General features: G+C 43.4%; 1 protein-coding gene across 3 annotated transcripts in view; it reads right to left on the bottom strand.

The window, feature by feature from the left end:
* LOC124009514 (pre-B-cell leukemia transcription factor 1-like) overlaps positions 1-19951 on the bottom strand; it is a 61517-nt gene extending 41566 nt beyond the window's left edge. The window contains exons 1-2 of one of the 3 annotated variants that reach the window (XM_046321363.1): positions 19270-19951; positions 18215-18288 (exon numbers count right to left, since the gene is read on the bottom strand). In XM_046321363.1, coding sequence (XP_046177319.1) covers positions 18215-18288; positions 19270-19454 — 259 coding nt within the window. In that variant the 5' untranslated portion in view covers positions 19455-19951. The remainder of the gene's footprint in view (positions 1-18214; positions 18289-19269) is intronic. The other 2 variants (XM_046321364.1, XM_046321365.1) reach the window with 2 other exon arrangements.
* Positions 19952-20155: the final 204 nt, after the last annotated feature.

The following is a 20155-nucleotide window of genomic DNA, read 5'->3' as shown; positions in this document are numbered from 1 at the left end:
GCAAAGCCGGCACAGGATATCCTGGTCCGAAGAGGTGTACTGGAGACCAGAAACGCTGAGCCGGCACAACCCGTCCTGGCTGGATGCCCACTCTAGCACGGCAAATGCGGGGAGCTGGAATAGAGCGCACCGGGCTATGAATGCGCACTGGAGACACCGTGCGCATCACTGCATAACACGGTGCCTGACCAGTCACACGCTCCCCACGGTAAGCACAGGGAGTTGGCTCAGGTCTAAACCCTGACTCCGCCAATCTCCCTGTGTGCCCCCCCAAAAAAATATATTTTTGGAGCAACCTCTCGGGCTTCCGTGCTAGCCGTGTCCCCTCGTATCGTCGCCGTTCCTCTTTTGCTGCCTCCGCCTGCTTCCATGGCAGGGTCCTGTCCCCTGCCATTACCTCCTCCCAGGTCCAGGATGTCCTCCACTCACTTTTCTCCCGGGCCCAGGATCCCTGCTCCTCTTGAACACGCTGCTTGGTCCGTTGGTGGTGGGATCTTCCACCACCAACGGAGTTCCACATCATTTTAATAAATCGAAAGTCACTGAACAAAACAACAAACAAGCAAACGAAACGTGACGCTACTGATGTGCGCTAAGGCAACTATACATAGACAAGACCCCACGAAACACAAAGGGGAAATGGCTGCCTAAATATGATCCCCAATCAGAGACAACGATAGACAGCTGTCTCTGGGAACCATATCAGGCCAACATAAAAATACAAATTCACCTAAATGTCACCATCACGCCCCAACCAACACAGAGAAAAAACAGCTTACTATGGTCAGGGCGTGACACATTGAACCTGATTCATTGGTGATGGGGTCCAGAAGCTCATTGTACTGCGTTTACTCTTAAAACACAAACAGTTATTATGGTAAAAATGATTGCTATTACACCCCAATACTCCCCAAACGATCTCTATAAATAGACATATTTCTCAAATGGCACAATAAAACAGACCAAACTGGAAACACACACTCACACGCACACACATGCATACATGCACACATGCACACAAACACATATTCTGTATTCTCTCTCTCTCACACACATACTGTATACACAAATGGCAGAGCACAAAACATGAAACAGCTATAACATCAACAAGGACGTGGGTGGAAGTGTACATTTTTTTACATGGTAGTAATGTTTTATGAGAGGCCCCATCCACCCAGGGGCTGTATATTCTGAATGTGCTGCCGTTGAGGAACAGAAAGAGGGGGTGGGGGTGTGTGTGGGGGTTCTGTTCGTTCACAGAAGACACACTAAATTTGGACAGTAAGTAGTATCACCCTAGCGGCGCGGTACACCGCACATTCGCAACGCCCCATTTAACCGCACACGGTGCTCCCCTCCGCTGGCTTCATTAGCATACTTCAGCAGGGCCTTGTCGGATGAAGACGGATGGGCGAAAATCAGGCTCCCTGAAACAACTGTTTTATCAAGGTTAAACTATCCACAGAGCTCTTAACCCCTCTTCCTTTACAACGCATAGGCTCTCCCAATATCAATCAAATATGATCGTATCTGCTGGAGCCAAAGTCTCTTACTTTTAGTCTTATAATAAATGTTTATGTTTTGCCTAATTATAATAATTAAATATTGACTTATTGAATATAAATATAAATATTTCATTATTAATTATGGAGTATGGTTGATGAAATCATGTTTTTGGTTTTCATGGTTATTTGAAAGAAATATGGAGTCTCACCTGGGCACACCCCTTTTTCCCTTCTGTTTACCTTCTGTCACGACTTCCACCGAAGTCCGTCCCTCTCCTTGTTCGGGCGGCGTTCGGCGGTCGACGTCACCGGTCTTCTAGCCATCCCGATCCACCTTTCATTTTCCATTTGTTTTGTCTTGTCTTCCCACACACCTGGTTTCAATTCCATCATTACATGTTGTGTATTTAACCCTCTGTTCCCCCCATGTCATTGTCTGGTATTGTTTATTGTAGTGCTTGTGCACGTTATGCTGGTGTGTAACGGGTTTTGTTTTACCCATTGAGTTAGTGTTCTGTTTACGGTGGTTTTGTTTATTAAACTGTTTTAAACTGTTAAACTGTTTTGTTTATTAAATCAGTTTTTGCTCTCCTACACCTGACTTCTCTGCCTCCAGTATGCACCCCCTACAGAATTCTGGACCCAACTTATGGAGTCAGCAGGAGCAGGTACCCCGGGAGCACGCAGCAATGCTCCACCATCTTTGTACCGCCATTGACCACGTTGTCCAGACAATGGACCGCTGGGAGAGACAGGGAGTTCTCCCAGTGCCTCCACCAGCACAACCGGGGTCTCCACTACGCGCCCCTCCTTCTCCTGGTCCCAGTGGGATTCGTCTTTCCCTTCCCCAGAAATACAATGTGACGGCTGCGAACTGCCGGGGGTTCCTGTTGCAGCTGGACTTATACCTGGCAACCGTCCACCTGGCTCCTTCGGAGAGAGGGAGATGCGGCGTTGGACCAGTTTGAGGTGTTCACCCGCCACTCTACCCTCGGGCGGGTAGTTGAAGACTGCCCGGAGGGAGCGGGTGAACTCCTCAAACTGGTCGAACGTGAGCACCTCTTCCATCTGAGGCAGGGGACGAGGAGCGCCCAGGAGTTCGCCCTGGGGTTTCGGACCCTGGCTGCCGGCGTGGGATGGAACGACAGGGCCCTGATCGACCATTATCGCTGTTTCTGTGGTCCTATTGCCAGGACCGGCTGGGGGAGTGGGCGGCGTTTCCTGGCCCGAGATGGCACAGAACTCGCTTTGCCACTCATCCACTAACTTCTCTCCCTTCCAGTGTGTACTGGGGTACCAGCCGGTTCTGGCGCCTTGGCATCAGAGTCAGACCGAGGCTCCTGCGGTGGATGACTGGTTCAGGCACGCGGAGGAGACATGGGAAGCTGCCCGTGTTCACCTTCAGCGGGCCGTGCTGCGCCAAAAAGAGAACGCAGATCGTCACCGCAGTGAGGCCACGGTGGACCGGGTCTGGCTCTTGACCCAAAACCTTCCCCTCCGCCTGCCCTGTTTGAAGCTGGGTCCGCAGTTTGTGAGGCCATTTAAAGTCTTGAGGAGAGTGAACGAGGTTTGTTATAGGTTACAACTTCCCTCAGATTACCGTATTAATCCCTCTTTCCATGTGTCTTTCCTCAGGCTCCAGGAGTCTGAGATGCAGGCGGTTCCTCCGCCCCCTCTGGACATCAAGGGGGCCCTGGCGTACTCCATTCGCTTCAGTATCTCGTGGAGTGGGAGGGGTACGGTCCGGAGGAAAGGTGCTAGGTGCCGGTCGAGGAGGAGTAAGCTGCAGGAGTTCCACCATCTTCGTCCGGATCGCCCTGCGCCTCGCACTCCGGGTCGTCCCAGAGGCCAGTGTCGGTGCGCTGCTAGGGCCGCGCGTCAAGGGTTTTATAGGATTTTATGTATTCGTGGAAGGAGACTGCTAAACATGTTGTCGAAGGCCATCTCCTATAAAACGAGCAGGCTAGTAGAGTCTGAGATGCAGGAGGTTCCTCTGCCCCCTCTGGACATCAAGGGGGCCCCGGCGTACTCCATTCGCTTCAGTATCTCGTGGAGTGGGAGGGGTACGGTCCGGAGGAAAGGTGCTAGGTGCCGGTCGAGGAGGAGTAAGCTGCAGGAGTTCCACCATCTTCGTCCGGATCGCCCTGCGCCTCGCACTCCGGGTCGTCCCAGAGGCCGGTGTCGGTACTGTCACGACTTCCGCCAAAGTCGGTCCCTCTGCTTGTTCGGGCGGCATTCGGCAGTCGACGTCACCGGTCTTCTAGCCATCGCCGATCCACCTTTCATTTTTCATTTGTTTTGTCTTGTCTTCCCACACACATGGTTTCAATTCCATCATTACATGTTGTGTATTTAACCCTCTTTTCTCCCCCATGTCCTTGTCCGGAATTGTTTATTGTAGTGCTTGTGCACGTTATGCTGGTGTGTAACGGGTTTTGTTTTACCCATTGAGTTAGTGTTCTGTTTACGGTGGTTTTGTTTATTAAACTGTGTTGTTGTAAATCAGTTTTTGCTCTCCTGCGCCTGACTTCTCTGCTGCCAGTATGCACCCCCTACACCTTCCTTATGGCTACAGTATTTAGTGGTGTGGCATTATGGGTCAGCTAGGCCTGAGGTATGGAGGTTTTTTTGACTGCTACTCCATGAACTAAAGAAAGCTGCTACTATACCCTGTTGTGTTCTGTTTAAATCTGATTTAAAGAAAGCTGCTACTATACCCTGATGTGTTCTGTTTAAATCTGATTTAAAGAAAACTGATGTGTTCTGTTTAAATCTGATACACCCCCTGATGTGTTCTGTTTAAATATGATCTAAAGAAAGCTGCTACTATACCCTGATTTGTTCTGTTTAAATATGATCTAAAGAAAGCTGCTCATACACCCTGATGTGTTCTGTTTAAATCTGATCTAAAGAAAGCTGCTACTTTTCCCTGATGTGTTCTGTTTAAATCTGATCTAAAGAAAGCTGCTACTATACCCTGATGTGTTCTGTTTAAATCTGATCTAAAGAAATCTGCTCATACACCCTGATGTGTTCTGTTTAAATATGATCTAAAGAAAGCTGCTACTATACCCTGATGTGTTCTGTTTAAATCTGATCTAAAGAAAGCTGCTCATACACCCTGATGTGTTCTGTTTAAATATGATCTAAAGAAAGCTGCTACTATACCCTGATGTGTTCTGTTTAAATATGATCTAAAGAAAGCTGCTCATACACCCTGATGTGTTCTGTTTAAATCTGATCTAAAGAAATCTGCTACTTTTCCCTGATGTGTTCTGTTTAAATCTGATCTAAAGAAATCTGCTACTTTTCCCTGATGTGTTCTGTTTAAATCTGATCTAAAGAAAGCTGCTACTACACCCTGATGTGTTCTGTTTAAATCGGATCGCTTTTGCTTTATTCATGGATGGAATATAGCATAAGAAATTAAGCTTTAAATTGGAAACGTGTAGCCTTAGTCTGGCAAATACATTTGTTTGTTTTTATACTATCGGAACTTTGGATTCCCGGTTTTGTGGTTGATTTGGAAGCGTGTCTAACAGCGGCATCACATACCTGTAGACTCAAGGCAAATTTTGAAATGTATTTTACGAATTGTCTTCATAGTATCGGTGAAGAGAGAGGAGGAAGGAGAGGAGGGACACTATAAAGGGAAGTGATGGGGACATAATAGGATTTTATGTATTCGTGGAGGGAGACTGCTAAACATGTTGTCGAAGGCCATCTCCTATAAAACGAGCAGGCTAGTAGAGGCTGTAAAGAGGGCAAAAGGAGATCAAAGATCAAAGGTCACATTAGAAGAGTTAAATGCTCCTCAGATCAACAGTGACACAATATTGGCCAAAATAACTTTGGATATTAGTGTTGACATTTGAGAGGAAAAAGGTCTGGAAAATGTATTATAATGTACTGCAACAGGACAACTGTACTTGTGGGTATGTATTGTATATAACACATTTTTTAAATAATAATAATAATAATAATAATAAAACGTGTGCAGGCTATGGCTGCATTTGCACATCCCAATTTTATTTTGATGAGTTTTGGCTACACATTCAAATCCAATTTGTTTTAATAGACGGTATACACTTTAATATGGTTTAAATACATTTGTTTTACGCCCCTGGGTCGTAAAACAGCCATGTTTACCATGGAGCATAGCAGTGATGACGAGAGAGGAAGAGAATGAAGGAGAAATGACACCTAGGCAAATGAAGAACAACATCTGATGATCAATCATATGTCAAAACGGATAGAGATAGTCAGATAGGGAAACAGGGCCTGCAAATCTCAGCTTTACACTCGATGGAGACATACTCACGTGAAGTGGCGTTAAGTTCACAACACATGCCTCTCGACTCACTTTCCACTTATCCGAGGGGAAATCGTTATGCAATGCATCTCGACCCCTCCTCAAATAGTGCGACACACACACTGACAGACACACAAACACACACACTCACATAAACCTGCCACCTGTGCCTTTCCCAACTCCGTGCTCCAAGGGTAAGGTGTCTATGTGATGGGGATGTGGTCTAATAATACATGTTAGAGAAGTCTATAATTTTCTGATTATGCTCAAGCTAAAAAGGAAAATGACAGCAATTAACATCATATCAGTGGGAGTTAACTGTCCAGAACTAACACTGCCAAAGGCAAGCTGGCAGACAGCAGGGAGGGGTGGGGGGAACCAACAGCTTAACATCTTTGGGATATATGCAGTACGACATAGTGAGAATAAGCTGCATGATGCAAAGTGTATTTAATCTGTAGCATGAGATTTAGTTCCATCCTAAAGGTTGTCATCATGGTCAACAGATATTGGTTTGGACATATCATACACACACCACAAATAGCCAAACCATTTCAGATTATACATTCACATCCTTCTCACAATAGAACTGTGAAAATCGGTACAACACAATTAAACTACATCAAATAGCATTTGTCCTCCTGATTCACCATCTGAAACAACAGTATTTTGTGTTCTTACTACCAAGTCTACGGCACAGGACACTCTTTAAGTCCAAGTTATTGGGTTTCCAGCCCTCCTTGAAGAACTCTCCCTGGGTGTTTTAAAGGGACTTCAGAGGACCCCTACTATCTGGCTCCCAGACATGACCTTTCCTGTGATCTTTCCTGAGCCAAGCCAAGTGCTGACCTGTGTTAAAACTGTTGCTCTCACCCCGCTGTGCTAAACACTACCTGGGATGTCACTCATGTCCACCTCGGGAAGTGATCGAAAACCACATTTCAATTCCCCAGCAATAGAAACACATAGACGGAGTACAGAGACTCACACAAACACGCACACTGGGGATTGTGGATGTGAAGCGGTTTCATTCTGCAGACCCCAAACGACTCAGGATGGATGCTAAATATCTCTCTCTCTCTCTCTCTCTCTCTCTCTCTCTCTCTCTCTCTCTCTCTCTCTCTCTCTCTCTCTCTCTCTCTCTCTCTCTCTCTCTCTCTCTCTCTCTCTCTCTCTCTCTCTCTCTCTCTCTCTCTCTCTCTCTCTCTCTCTCTCTCTCTCTCTCTCTCTCTCTCTCTCTCTCTCTCTCTCTCTCTCTCTCTCTCTCTCTCTCTCTCTCTCTCTCTCTCTCTCTCTCTCTCTCTCTGCATTGTTATTTGTCTGGTCCTTTCCTCCTGCTGAAGGTGGGAGGCTGACAGAGACTCATCTGTGGCCCCTTTGTCTCTCACTGCAACGGCAAGGTTTATTAACATAAATTAGAATAGCTAACAGAGAGAGCGAGAGAGTACCTCGTCGTTATGCGTTACCCACGGCAACCTCTCCTCCATTCTCAATCCACCTGAACATGTGTGTGTGTGAAAGAGTGAGAGGGAGTGTGTGTGTGTATGTGTGTGTATGCGTGTCTGTCTGTGTGTGTGTGCATGTACATGTGTTCGCAAGGCACGTGTGTGTCTGTGTCAGCACCTCCCGGCATTTAAATGGGAAACTACTCTGCGATGAGGGAGACATTTCCACACCCATCTAACCCCCCTGTCCTGATGGAAATGAATGGTGCTATCTGCACTGCATGAGTCACTACACCAAGGCATTAATATCAGTAATTGAAACATCCAATCACTGCTGAAGCATCGGGCCCAGCGCGCTTCCCCATCTGACTATGTAGCACCTGATTAAGCATGCCACCATGTAAATAATATAGAAATACACTGAGTAGCTTTCTTTGGTGGCAAACACTGCATTACAGTGCGAAAAAAATTATATATATACATATTTTTTTTGTAAATAAAATATGATAGATACGCAGACACACACACACAAACACACACAGACATTGATTTTACACTTCCACGTCCATGTGTCAGTGTGAAGGAATACATTGTGTGTGTGTATGTGTATGCATGGGTGTGTGCCTTTACAGCAGTCCTGTTACCATCCTAACCAGTGAGAGCAGAGGCGGGGAGGGAGCAGCAACATTGATTGATGTTGATTCCGTCTGGGCAGTGAGCAGCGACTGACAGTGCTCCTAAGCCGCAGCGAAAGGCAACCATTACTCTTGTTCTGGTTTAAGTAGAGTGTATTAATTTGTGTCATTTTTACGAAGTCGGGCAGGGAAGGGCCTCTCACCATTTCATGTTTGACTCTTCACCGCAGCCATGGGGTTTCCTTTATACACCACCATGCTGCCAAACACTGCACTAGTCAAATGTGAGCAGAGGGAGCAAGAGACATGATACCAGACACTCAAATTAAACAATATAAATAAACGGGGTGTTTATATGGCAATCAACCAAGATATTTAACAATAAATCTGATTGGATAAGGTTGAAATACATTGCGGTACAGCAGCCCACATTACTACATAGTAGCCTACAAACTAGAGAAATAAATCCTAACAAGCGACAGCTGTGAATAAGGAACCCTCATTCTAAAGAATTTACAAGTGTTACTATGTAGTGGCATGCCCGTAGGACATAAGGTGACCACATGTGACCCTATGTCCCGCGTCCCGCAACCAATCAATCGTTTCCCGCATTTTGTCAACAAATTCAAACACCACCAATTTAGAAAAAAAGGTTGATTTGTCCCGTTTTTCAGACAGACATTCCAACCTGTCTCTTGCAGTCACATTGCACTTGAAACAGTACAGTACCAGTCAAAAGTTTGAACACACCTACTCATTCAATGGTTTTTCTTTATTTTCACTATTTTCTGCATTGTAGAATAATAGTGAAAACATCTAAACTATGAAATAACACATATGGAATCATGTAGTAACCAAAAAAGTGTTAAACAAATTAAAATATATTTTATATTTGAGATTCTTCAAATTAGCTACCGTTTGCCTTGATGACAGCTTTGCACAGTCTTGGCATTCTCGCAACCAGCTTCATGAGGTAGTCACCTGGAATGTATTTCAATTAACAAGTGTGCCTTCTTAAAAGTTCATTTGTGGAATTTCTTTCCTTCTTAATACGTTTGAGACAATCAGTTGTGTTGTAACAAGTTAGAGGTGGTATATAGAAGATAGCTCTATTTGGTAAAAGATCAAATCCATATTATGGCAAGAACAGCTCAAATAAGCAAAGAGAAATGACAGTCTATCATTACTTTAAGACATGAAGGTCATTCAATGTGGAACATTTCAAGACATTTCTTCAAGCGCAGTCGCAAAAACCATCAAGCGCCATGATGAAACTGGCTCTCATGAGGACCACCACAGGAAAGGAAGACCCAGAGTTACCTCTGCTGCAGAGGATACATTCATTAGAGTTACCAGCCTCAGAAATTGCAGCCCAAATAAATGCTTCATAGAGTTCAAGTAACAGACACATCTCAACTGTTCAGAGGAGATTGCGTGAATCAGGCCTTCGTGGTCAAATTGCTGCAAAGAAACCACTACTAAAGGACACCAATAATAAGAAGAGACTTGCTTGGGCCAAGAAACACAAGCAATTGACATTAGACTGGTGGAAATGTTATCCTTTGGTTTGATGAGTCCAAATTTGAGATTTTTGGTTCCAACCCTGTGTCTTTGTGAGACGCAGAGTAGGTGAACGGATTATCTCCGCATGTGTGGTTCCCACCGTGACGCATGGAGGAGGTGTGATGGTGCTTTGCTGGTGATGGTGTCTGTGATTTATTTCGAATTCAAGGCAAACTTAACCAGCATGGCTACCACAGCATTCTGCAGCGATACACCATCCCATTTGGTTTACGCTTAGTGTGTCATAGTCCCGTTTTTCAACAGGACAGTGACCCAACACACCTCCAGGCCATGTAAGGGCTATTTGACCAAGAAGGAGAATGACAGAGTGCTGAGGATGACCTGGCCTCCACAATTACCTGACCTCAACCCAGTTGAGATGGTTTGGGATGAGTTGCTCAACATATGTGGGAACTCCTTCAAGATTGTTGGAAAAGCATTTCAGGTGAAGCTGGTTGAGAGAATGCCAAGCAGTCATCAAGGCAAAGGGTGGCAACTTTGAAGAATCTCAAATATAAAATATATTTTGTTTGATTTGTTTTTGGTTACTACATGATTCCATATGTGTTATTTCATCGTTTTGATGTCTTCACTATTATTCTACAATGTAGAAAATGAGTAAAAAGAAAGAAAAACCCTTGAATGGGTAGGTGTGTCCAAACTTTTGACTGGCACTGTATATTATAAGGATGAGGTAGCTAAGCCCACTGGTGATATTAAACACTTCTCCAATCATTGTTGAGATCTGATATCCTGTGCAGTGCAAGATGAGACATAGGCAAATGTGATAGGCCTATCGTGAACCAATCATTTTTCTCAAATCCTTTTGGACAATATTCCAGCTAAACTTGGAGAGGACTGTTAGGCATCCTAACCACTTAATTACTTCCAAACAGTGTGCTTCTGATGAAGATCTATAACAGTACGTAAATAGCCTTATTAGACTGAAAGATATCAGGTAATTTCATCAAACTTGTGAAGCTCTTACTTGCTCATTCAACATATTTGCTTATACTTCACTCAATCCAGTCTTACAAAACTCCAAACCTAGCTGTTTTACATTCCCTGAGACCAACCAGAAATGTTTCCTTGGCCAAATATTCAGAGATTTCAATAAAACAAACACACGTCGTCTCTCGTTTCTACATCAAGAGAGTGCTGCCGGAGCACACCGAAGCGCAACTTCTCACACTGGTGCTCATTTAGTAAAGATAGATCAAAGCTGAATCAATGTCTTGGAAGATCACAATGATAGTATAACGTTACTGTTACACCACAAACACCACCGCATTTCTTGGGGCCAAAACTCAACAGCACGCGCACACTATGTGCTTTGATTTAAACAAAATACGGGAAGGCTATATAGTTTGTTAACACCCTAAGCTCTAATTTACTCAAGAAACAGTAACTAAAGAACATCTAAATGCACATTCCCATTAAACTGATTGAGATCAAATGATTGACATGCAGATGCAGTCTGGTCATTTCACTGGTAAAACGTGAAGAATTATCATTGACTAATGAGAGTGATGATACCATTGCCTATTTTGAAGTTAGGTATGCCTAACCTGGTGTTTGAAGGTATTAAACATCTAAACATGTACTGAGACATTAGGCAGACGTTGTAATTGGGGGATGCATTTTATGCATATTCTATATCGATATTCAATATCTGTCAGTACAAACTTTGAGAAATTTCAATTTCACACATTTCAATTCCACATGTGAACTACACAGTACTGCAGTAACTGAGTGTGATTTGACCACCTTTTTAGACAGAAATAAAGCAGATGGAATTTCAGACTGCATGAATGAACATTTGAAAACCATGTAAGAAATGTAAGAAACCACTTCAAATTGCTCCCAAAGAAGAACAATAGTCGAGGAGACTCTCCACTGTGATTCATTTGTTATTGTTGTTGTTTTCTAGGATTGAAAACTGCATTAGAGACAAACATCAGATAAAACTAAAAACTCCACTGCGCTGTGAAGCAAATTTCCTCTCTAAAGCAATTTAGTGTCAGATAAGTGGGAAGACATTCTTACCGTAATGGATCTGAATATGATATCTGTCAGACAAGTAAGAACAAAGCCTTTTATAAAAGCCGCGTTTGCAGAATGGCCGATGCGATACTGCTGTATCAGATGACCAAATTGAGAGGAGTGCAGTAAACAGACTGTAAATAGAAATACAATACATTCATATGATTGTTGAATAAGTACTGTACAATGAAATATCTCTCTCTCTCTCTCGTTATCCTACCTCTTGAGCACAAACTGAACAGTAGGCTACATGTAGATACAGGGATGATGGGCTATTTCAAGAGGCAAAAATCAATGGGAACAACTTCCCCTTTAGCTTTTAGCTATTTCTACACACTCCAAAGAAATGACACATTCACCTGAGGAATCGATACTTAACATCCTTCCATCCAAAGGGAAATGATTTGTATTAATATAACAATTTGTTGATCACCCAGAGGAACAGTGCCCCCCCCCACACACACACACACACACACACACACACACACACACACACACACACACACACACACACACACACACACACACACACACACACACACACTATTCCAACTTATTATTATCTTACCTTATTTTTGTTTTACCTTTATTTAACTAGGCGAGTCAGTTAAGAACAAATTCTTATTTTCAATGATGGCCTAGGAACAGTGGGTTAACTGCCTTGTTCAGAGGCAGAAAGACATATTTTTACCTTGTCAGCTCAGGGATTCAATCTTGCAACCTTTCGGTTACTAGTCCAAACCTCTAACCACAAGGCTACCTGCCACCCCATATGACCATTCCAATCGCAAGACCTGTTATCATAGCAAATTACCAGCTCCCACCTCAGATATACAGGGTGTAATTAGCCTATTAAAACATGATTAACATGTCTCAATTACCACACTCACCATTTGCATAATTTATAAGCTGTTCTAATTGCAAGTGTGGGTTCAGATGATGGTAGAATGGGGAACAGCAGAAACACTGGTCATGTCTTGCCGGCTCTGAACAACTGAAGTGATTCTGAAGTGTGTCTGTCTGTTAGCTCTGTCAAAGTCCTACACCGTAGATAGGAAGAGAATCTTCTTCAGCATCCCAGAAGGGAAAGACAAAGCATTAGTTTTCCCACCGGTAAAGGCATCTAGTCTATTTCTGTACAACAGATATTTTCTGAAAATACAAAATAAATCCACTCTTGTTCATGATCCTATATTTACATTTGCTAGGGAGAGCGTTGAGAGGTTTGTTCAAACTACTAGGCTAATCAATGTAGAAACTGCGTACGTTTTTGGAAAAACTTTGAAAGATTTTGGGGTACCATTTATGAGAGAACAGAGAGAGCTGTGTTCACTCTTATTTTTGTTGAAACTAAAACCCTGGATGGGATATAATGCTGCTTCTGCACTTCCAACAGGGCAGGCCAGATATACTGTCTGCCTGCTAACACGGTGGGGAAACCAAGGACATAGCCATTAGTTTCAGGACAGACCGCGGCACATCACAGACTAATGCCTCCATCTGTCAGCGGAGATGAGTGGAGAGTAACAAAGAGAGGGAACACTGACCTCTGAACTCATCATGGACTGCCATGTCAATTAAATACTGAAAAACTGCAGCTACAACAACACAACGCCAGTGTCCAGTCCAGACTCTCCGTGGCTAAACCAAGCAGACCATAATCCACAATACTGATGTAGCTGATGCATTTACTACAGTATCTTACTGGGCTATGGAACCAACCGAATAGTTATATGACGTTCTAGTATCACTAAAATTACTGCAAGTCCACCACTAAATCATTAGCTACGAAATACATAGCCATCAAAGCAAATTTGGTCGAAGAAAATATGTGCAGGTTTGCCCTAGTCTAATGAAAGGCGACCAGTGTTCTCCAGATGTGTTTAAGTATATAAGAACCAAAACAGACTTCAACTTCAATCACAGGTACAATTTACAGTGCTGCAATATGCTCAAAATCGAAAGCACAGCAATCATATTACCCAGTAATGTGAAAACTAGTAGCTTGATGGCATGGGTCACTGAGTTCGCCAGGTCTTTAGCTCTGACAACTCAAAGTGGGATCATATTTAACATGCAGGAGATATTCATTTGACCAGAGTCTGGGAGTAATGTGTGGCTGTCGACACACATTGGCCTGGTAAAGAGAGAGAGAGAGAGAGAGAGAGAGAGAGAGAGAGAGAGAGAGAGAGAGAGAGAGAGAGAGAGAGAGAGAGAGAGAGAGAGAGAGAGAGAGAGAGAGAGAGAGAGAGAAGAGAGAGAGAGAGAGACAAGAGAGAGAGACAAGAGAGAGAGAGAGAGAGAGAGAGAGAGAGAGAGAGAGAGAGAGAGAGAGAGAGAGAGAGAGAGAGAGAGAGAGAGTTCTGGCCTGTAACCTGACACCCAGAAACATAGTCTTAGTGTCTGGCTTCTCTTACTTGGTCAACCTGTACGTGCCAGCACCACTATCCGCAATGGTTCCACAGACACTCACACTCTTCCCTCTGTCACAAGTACAGGTAACACACACACACACATACATACACACATGGCAAATAAAAACACAATGCTAAGCACTTTCAGGAATTTTACAAATAAAGACACGCTTTCCTGAAATAGCTGAAAACAGTAACACAATCCACCTGTAAATTTCACAGCTGATGAGCAACCCTATGCTTGTTAAAGCTGGCTAAATATCTTCTGCCATGACACCTGGCTGACCGCAGCACAGATCTATGGGGAGCACAAATCTATGGGCGTGGGCTGGGCGTGGGGGAGTCGGGGAGCAGGGTCAGGAGTTAAGGCCTGCTCTGCCTGCTATTGGAATTGCAGTCCTGCCTCAGTTGTCAACTGCTTTCCAAAGGAAGGCGCTGCTGTCAACACGCGCCCACCACTTACATGCCACACCAAGGAGAGAAGCAACCAGGGAACACGCCATGCATACATAGACACACATACACTGAACAGAAATATAAACGCAACATGTAAATTGTTGGTCCCATGTTTCATGAGCTGAAATAAAAGATCCCAGAAATGTTCCATACACACAAAAAGCTTATTTCTCTCAAGCGTTGTGCACAAATGTGTTTACATCCCTGTTATTGAGCATTTCTCCTTTGCCAAGATAATCCATCCACCAGACAGGAGTGCCATATCCAGAAGCTGATTAAACAGCATGATCATTACACAGGTGCACCTTGTGCCGGGGACAATAAAACGGCACTCTAAAATGTGTGTTTTTTTCACACAACCCAATGCCACAGATGTCTCAAGTGAGGGAGCGTGCAATTGGCATGCTGATTGCAGGAATGTCCACCAGAGCTGTTGCCAGAGAATTTCATGTTAATTTATCTACCATAAGCCACCTTCAACTTTGTTTTAGAGAATTTGGCAGTACGTCCAACCGGTCTCACAACCGCAGACCACGTGTAACCATGCCATCCCAGGACCTCCACATCCAGCTTCTTCACCTGTGGGATCATCTGAGACCATGACAGATGATGAAACTGTGAGTTTGCACAATAAAATAATAATTCCACAAACTGTCAGAAACTGTCTCAGGGAAGCTCATCTGCATGCTCGTTGTCCTCACTAGCGTCTTGACCTGACTGCAGTGAGGCGTCGTAACCAACTTCAGTGGGCAAATGTTCACCTTCGATGGTCACTGGCACACTGCAGAAGTGTGCTCTTCACGGATAAATCCCGGTTTCAACTGTACCGGGCAGATGGCAGACAGCGTGTATGGCGTCGTGTGGGCTAGTGGTTTGCTGATGTCATCGTTGTGAACAGAGTGCCCCATGGTGGCAGTGAGGTTATGGTATGGGCAGACATAATCTACATAATCTGTTCCAGTTCCCGCCAATATTCAGAAACTTCGCACAGCCATTGAAGAGGAGTGGGGCAACATTCCACCATCCACAATCAACAGCCTGATCAACTCTATGCGAAGGAGATGTCACTTTGCATGAGGCAAATAGTGGTCACACCAGATGCTGACGACTGGTTTTCTGAAAATGCCCCTACTTTTTTATTAATGGTATCTGCGACCAACAGATGCATATCTGTATTCCCAGTCATGTGAAATCCATAGATTAGGGCCTCAATTATTTATTTCAATTGACTGATTTCTTTATATGAACTATAAGTCAGTAAAATCTTTGCAATATTTGCATGTTGCATTATATCCAGATGATGATACTTAAAACAATTGAATTAAAAAAGTTTTCTTTAAATGCTAAATCCGATCTACAGAAGGAAAGCCAACCTACAGCGTCACATCCAACCTACAGCGTCACATCCAACCTACAGCGTCACATCCAACCTACAGCGTCACATCCAACCTACAGGGGCATATCTATAATATCCTCTTAGTGCTTTCACGGAAGGGGACACAACAGTCGCATAAGCCTGCTGATTTAATAGTCCCTCCTCTCAATTCTCCAGAGACTCTGGCTGCAACAATGTAAAACTGAGGAGAAGCTGACTCTTTATAAAATAATATAAAAAGGACCTGACAAATTACGGGCTGTTCTTTTTGCACACTGCGCTCAGCACATTTGGCTGTAAATGTCATGGTGAAGGTTTGAGTCATTTTCTACTGTCGCTGCAGTGGATGTCTGGGCTTCGGTCTGCACAGGGGGGAAACTATCTACGCCCGCAAGATGAACAGAAACTAGACACACGTGTGAAAAGATACAGAAGGAATAGTGTGATACCAAGTGGTCTAAGAACTTTTTTTCTATTTGGATCAAATTCATCCAAATAACAAAGCGTTCTGTTTTTGCACTAAAATACTTTAGCCACATGCTGATAGCACATCTTCATTCATTGAGAGGAGCATCATCCAGATCAAATGTAACAACGAGGGAAATCAGAGAACTAACTCAGTATGACTAAAACAGGGGGGGGCCGGTAAACTCTTCAAAAGGGATTCCCCCTTGGTGCTTTTATCCTGAGGGCCCAAGTACATTGAATTCCGACCGACCAACTGAAACCCTGTCAAAGGAGGCTAAACACTCGACAGAGACCAAAACATTAGCCAAACTTAATTCACTCAAGATAGTAGAAAAGGGAGTAGAAAACAAACAAAAAAATCTACGGTTATCTACGTTGAAACGTTACCTTCAACACCATTTTTCCCTCTAAATTAAGACGTAGAGAGTCTGCAGGCCAAGAGAGTTGTTTTAGTCAGAAGCCCCCAGGTTCCTGGTTGCCAGGAACAGTGGGAAGAGACGAGAAGCAGGGGGGAAGGCCAAGTCACTTTGTTCTTCTTCATTTTGGAAACGAACTCTGGTTGAACCCAGAGCGACGCCAGGCAGTTTAAAAAGAGCCAGGCATAATTCTCTCCCTGCTCTAAGCATTCTCCTGAGAAGTAAGGGGGCCGTGGGCAGGGGGCCAACCTCACTGGCTACTTCTCAGAATGGACTTCATTTCTTCTCTCCCTTTTTTTCTAAAATGAAAATCACACAGTGTCTTCTGTTAATAACTCGTCTGTTTTAAGCCCTGCGCCAGAGTCTGACTCATAGTAATGAAATGTCTGTAAATTAGCCTTTAGGGCAAATTAGGAAGACGATACAGCGGACTTATTTTATTGATCTTCCATTTGTTTTCGGATTTCTCTGGCTGGTTATAGACCGTCATAATAGTAGCTGGTAACACTTCTCACTATAAATTGATAATATCCTCTAATAATTTCAAAAGAGGATCCCGTTAAAAGGCATGTTCAGAGATATATGCCTTCGGAGGAATGTATTAGAGATTGCAGTTTGATTTCCATTTTCTAAAGAGACATATTTAGTAGGTTAGAACCGTTCTTCCAGGCATATTCACATGCTTTCTTTCATAAACAGAGACAAGAGCATCTTTCTTTTAATCTTGTGTTAAGTGCCTATATTTCCCAAATTCCTCGACATGACTTTGACCCTCGCTTCAAACCCAAACAGAGAGAGTCCCTCTGGCCAGCATCAGCATGTAGAAACACTAAAAGCTCATCACAAACAAACACTTGGCAAGGAAAAACATGATGATGCAGAACTGATTGAATAAAGTAGAGCCCTAATAAATGGCTCAATGACAACAACGTGGTCCCACAGTAAAGTCCTGTCCCTCTCTACTGTCTGTTCTGATTGTTTGTGGCTGCTATGACTCACCATATTAAATACACATTCAAATACCGACTGACACACATAAGGATGTTTAGTTTTGAGGGAATAAATGTAAATCAAATCAAATGTTATTTTCCACATGCGCCGAATACAACAGGTGTCGACCTTACCGTGAACTGCTTACTTACAGGCCCTTAACCAACAATGCAGATCCAGAAGTAGAGTTAATAAAATATTTACTAAATAATCTAAAGTTTTAAAAAATCGAATCAACTCAAAGTAACACAAGAAATTGACATAACAATAATGAGGCTATATACAGAGGGTACAGGTACCGAGTCAATGTGCAGGGGTACAGGTTAGTTGAGGTCATTTGTAAAGTGACAATGCAAAGATAATAGTAGATACAGTAGGATGCCACAAAGCATCATGTTGTATTGTAGAACCATTTTGTTAGACTATGGGGTGATCACCTGAACAACATATGTAGAGAAATATGATATCAACATTTCTCATATTCAAACGATGGTGTTATAAATAGTGTAGACCACAAGTTGTCCAGGCCATAATTGCTTCATAAAAATGCTGATGCAAATCATTGTTTTAATGTGGTAGAATTTCACCTTACCTGTTTTCTCTTTTATATCGCACAAGATGTTGAAGAGAGCCGGTTTCATCCTGTGACAATTCAGGGCATGTTTCCTATAAAAAGAGAAAACACACAACTTTAAACCATATTCAATAAGACCAGGAGACGGTAACAGTTAGTGGTAAAGTGTTCTGCTCGTGATTGTATCATATCTAAAATGAGCAGACTGGTTTGATCACTGTCAATTTGACGAGGAAGAATAAAGCTCATCTTTGCAATGGGAATTGATATCGTATATTTGTTCAGATTTGACACACTTAACCAACCAACCCTTCAATCAAAGTGATCTAATCTAAACACCTATTGTATAGCATAGTGTTATTCTTCAATGGAGAAAAGACTTCTGTCTCACCAAACCACATCTGGAACCCTTGTCGTGCCACTACACTTGATCCCTAATGAACTATGATTTATTAACATGAAAGGGTCATTGCAATTTCAAAACACAGTGGGGTGTTCGTAATGAATAGGACACAGTCCATCCTATGTAATCTATTATTGCACAGGAGCATTTGAATAGATGTCATTGGCTCAATTTCGACGCACAGCACTGGTGCTTTGATAATCCTTATTGCCATTGGCTAAAAAGAAACAAAGTAGCCAAAAGCAATGCATCCGCAACATGTATTACGGCGAGGAATTACTGCGTAATCTCGTTTGTAACAAGATAAGGCGATTTGGAAATTGAGAAGCGGATGCAACCCGCTCCACAGTTCAGAATAGCTATAGTTGCAGTAGCTTAATAGTGTCATTCGCGTTTAAACATGAAAACATGTTTGATAACACTGTTAATATAAAAGTTCACTTTCACAAGATAAAAACTGTTAGGCTGAAGGGAGTTTTAACGTCACGCACTTTATTCTCTACGAGTAGTTGTTGCGTTGGGGTGGGCGTTAATTGTTTCGTTGGATAGCCCACTGAAATGAACGCACATCATATTGTTACAATGTACAGCACAGTAGTTATTTCTTAATTCATGAATATGTTATTTTGATAACGCTTTGAACATATTGTAATTTCCTATGCCACCGTACCTGGCCTGCGCTTCGTCCAGGCTTTGGTCTGTGATGGTCATTATTTGCTGTAATATGTCTCCAATGTCCTGCTTTCTTCCATCTCCGTCCGTCGCTCCCGTGCCATCCTGCATATGCTGTGCCAGGCCGGGGTGTCCGGACATGCCTACGCCGTGGGAGTGCATCAACCGAGGCTGCTCGTCCATCCTTGACCGCGGTCTCTGCCTCGCCCCCAACTGACCAACACTTTTCTTACGGCAACAGAATAAATATCCTTGGAAATTCCTTTGGAACCCCCCCCCCGTCTCTCCTCCTTTCTCACCCGCTCTCTCTCTCTCTTTTCTCTCTCCCTGGTAGACTAAGCTTTCTTGGATCGGGGAGGGAATCAAAATGACAAATGCTCTCTCCCCCAGCTGGTTTGGGTGAAATCCGATCTGAATAGCTGGTTTTGGCTCTGACCACTCCTGCACAGCTAGCCTGCTGTAGAAAAAAGCAGATTCAACTTAAAGGTTCGTGTCGTGTCAAAAGTGACGTGCGCAAAGCCTGTAATATGCAATTCCCAATTTCCTTGAAAGCTTGATGGACGAAACATGTAGTCACTCTCCCGGAGGGTTAGATGTTGAAAGTAACACCAACTGTAAACTGTTACTGTTTCGCTTATGTCTAGCAACTGACACATAACCAGAGTATGGAATAAAAGCCTCCGCCCCCTAAACCACGATTGGAGAAGAAGAAAATAAGTAATTCCTACCTCGGTCTTCTGCAGAAACGTCGATCATATTTCTCGGGAAGGTGGGACGCGGCAATAAACGTAAGGAGATATGACGGTTAACATTGGGTCTGGACGGGGTGCATGGCAATACAATGATGGATAGAGACTGAATATGTAATAAATAATTTTGCTTGG

The sequence above is a fragment of the Oncorhynchus gorbuscha genome, linkage group LG22 (assembly GCF_021184085.1).
Source record: "Oncorhynchus gorbuscha isolate QuinsamMale2020 ecotype Even-year linkage group LG22, OgorEven_v1.0, whole genome shotgun sequence".
Taxonomy (NCBI): Eukaryota; Metazoa; Chordata; class Actinopteri; order Salmoniformes; family Salmonidae; genus Oncorhynchus; species Oncorhynchus gorbuscha.
This window is presented reverse-complemented; position numbering and strand designations above follow the sequence as displayed.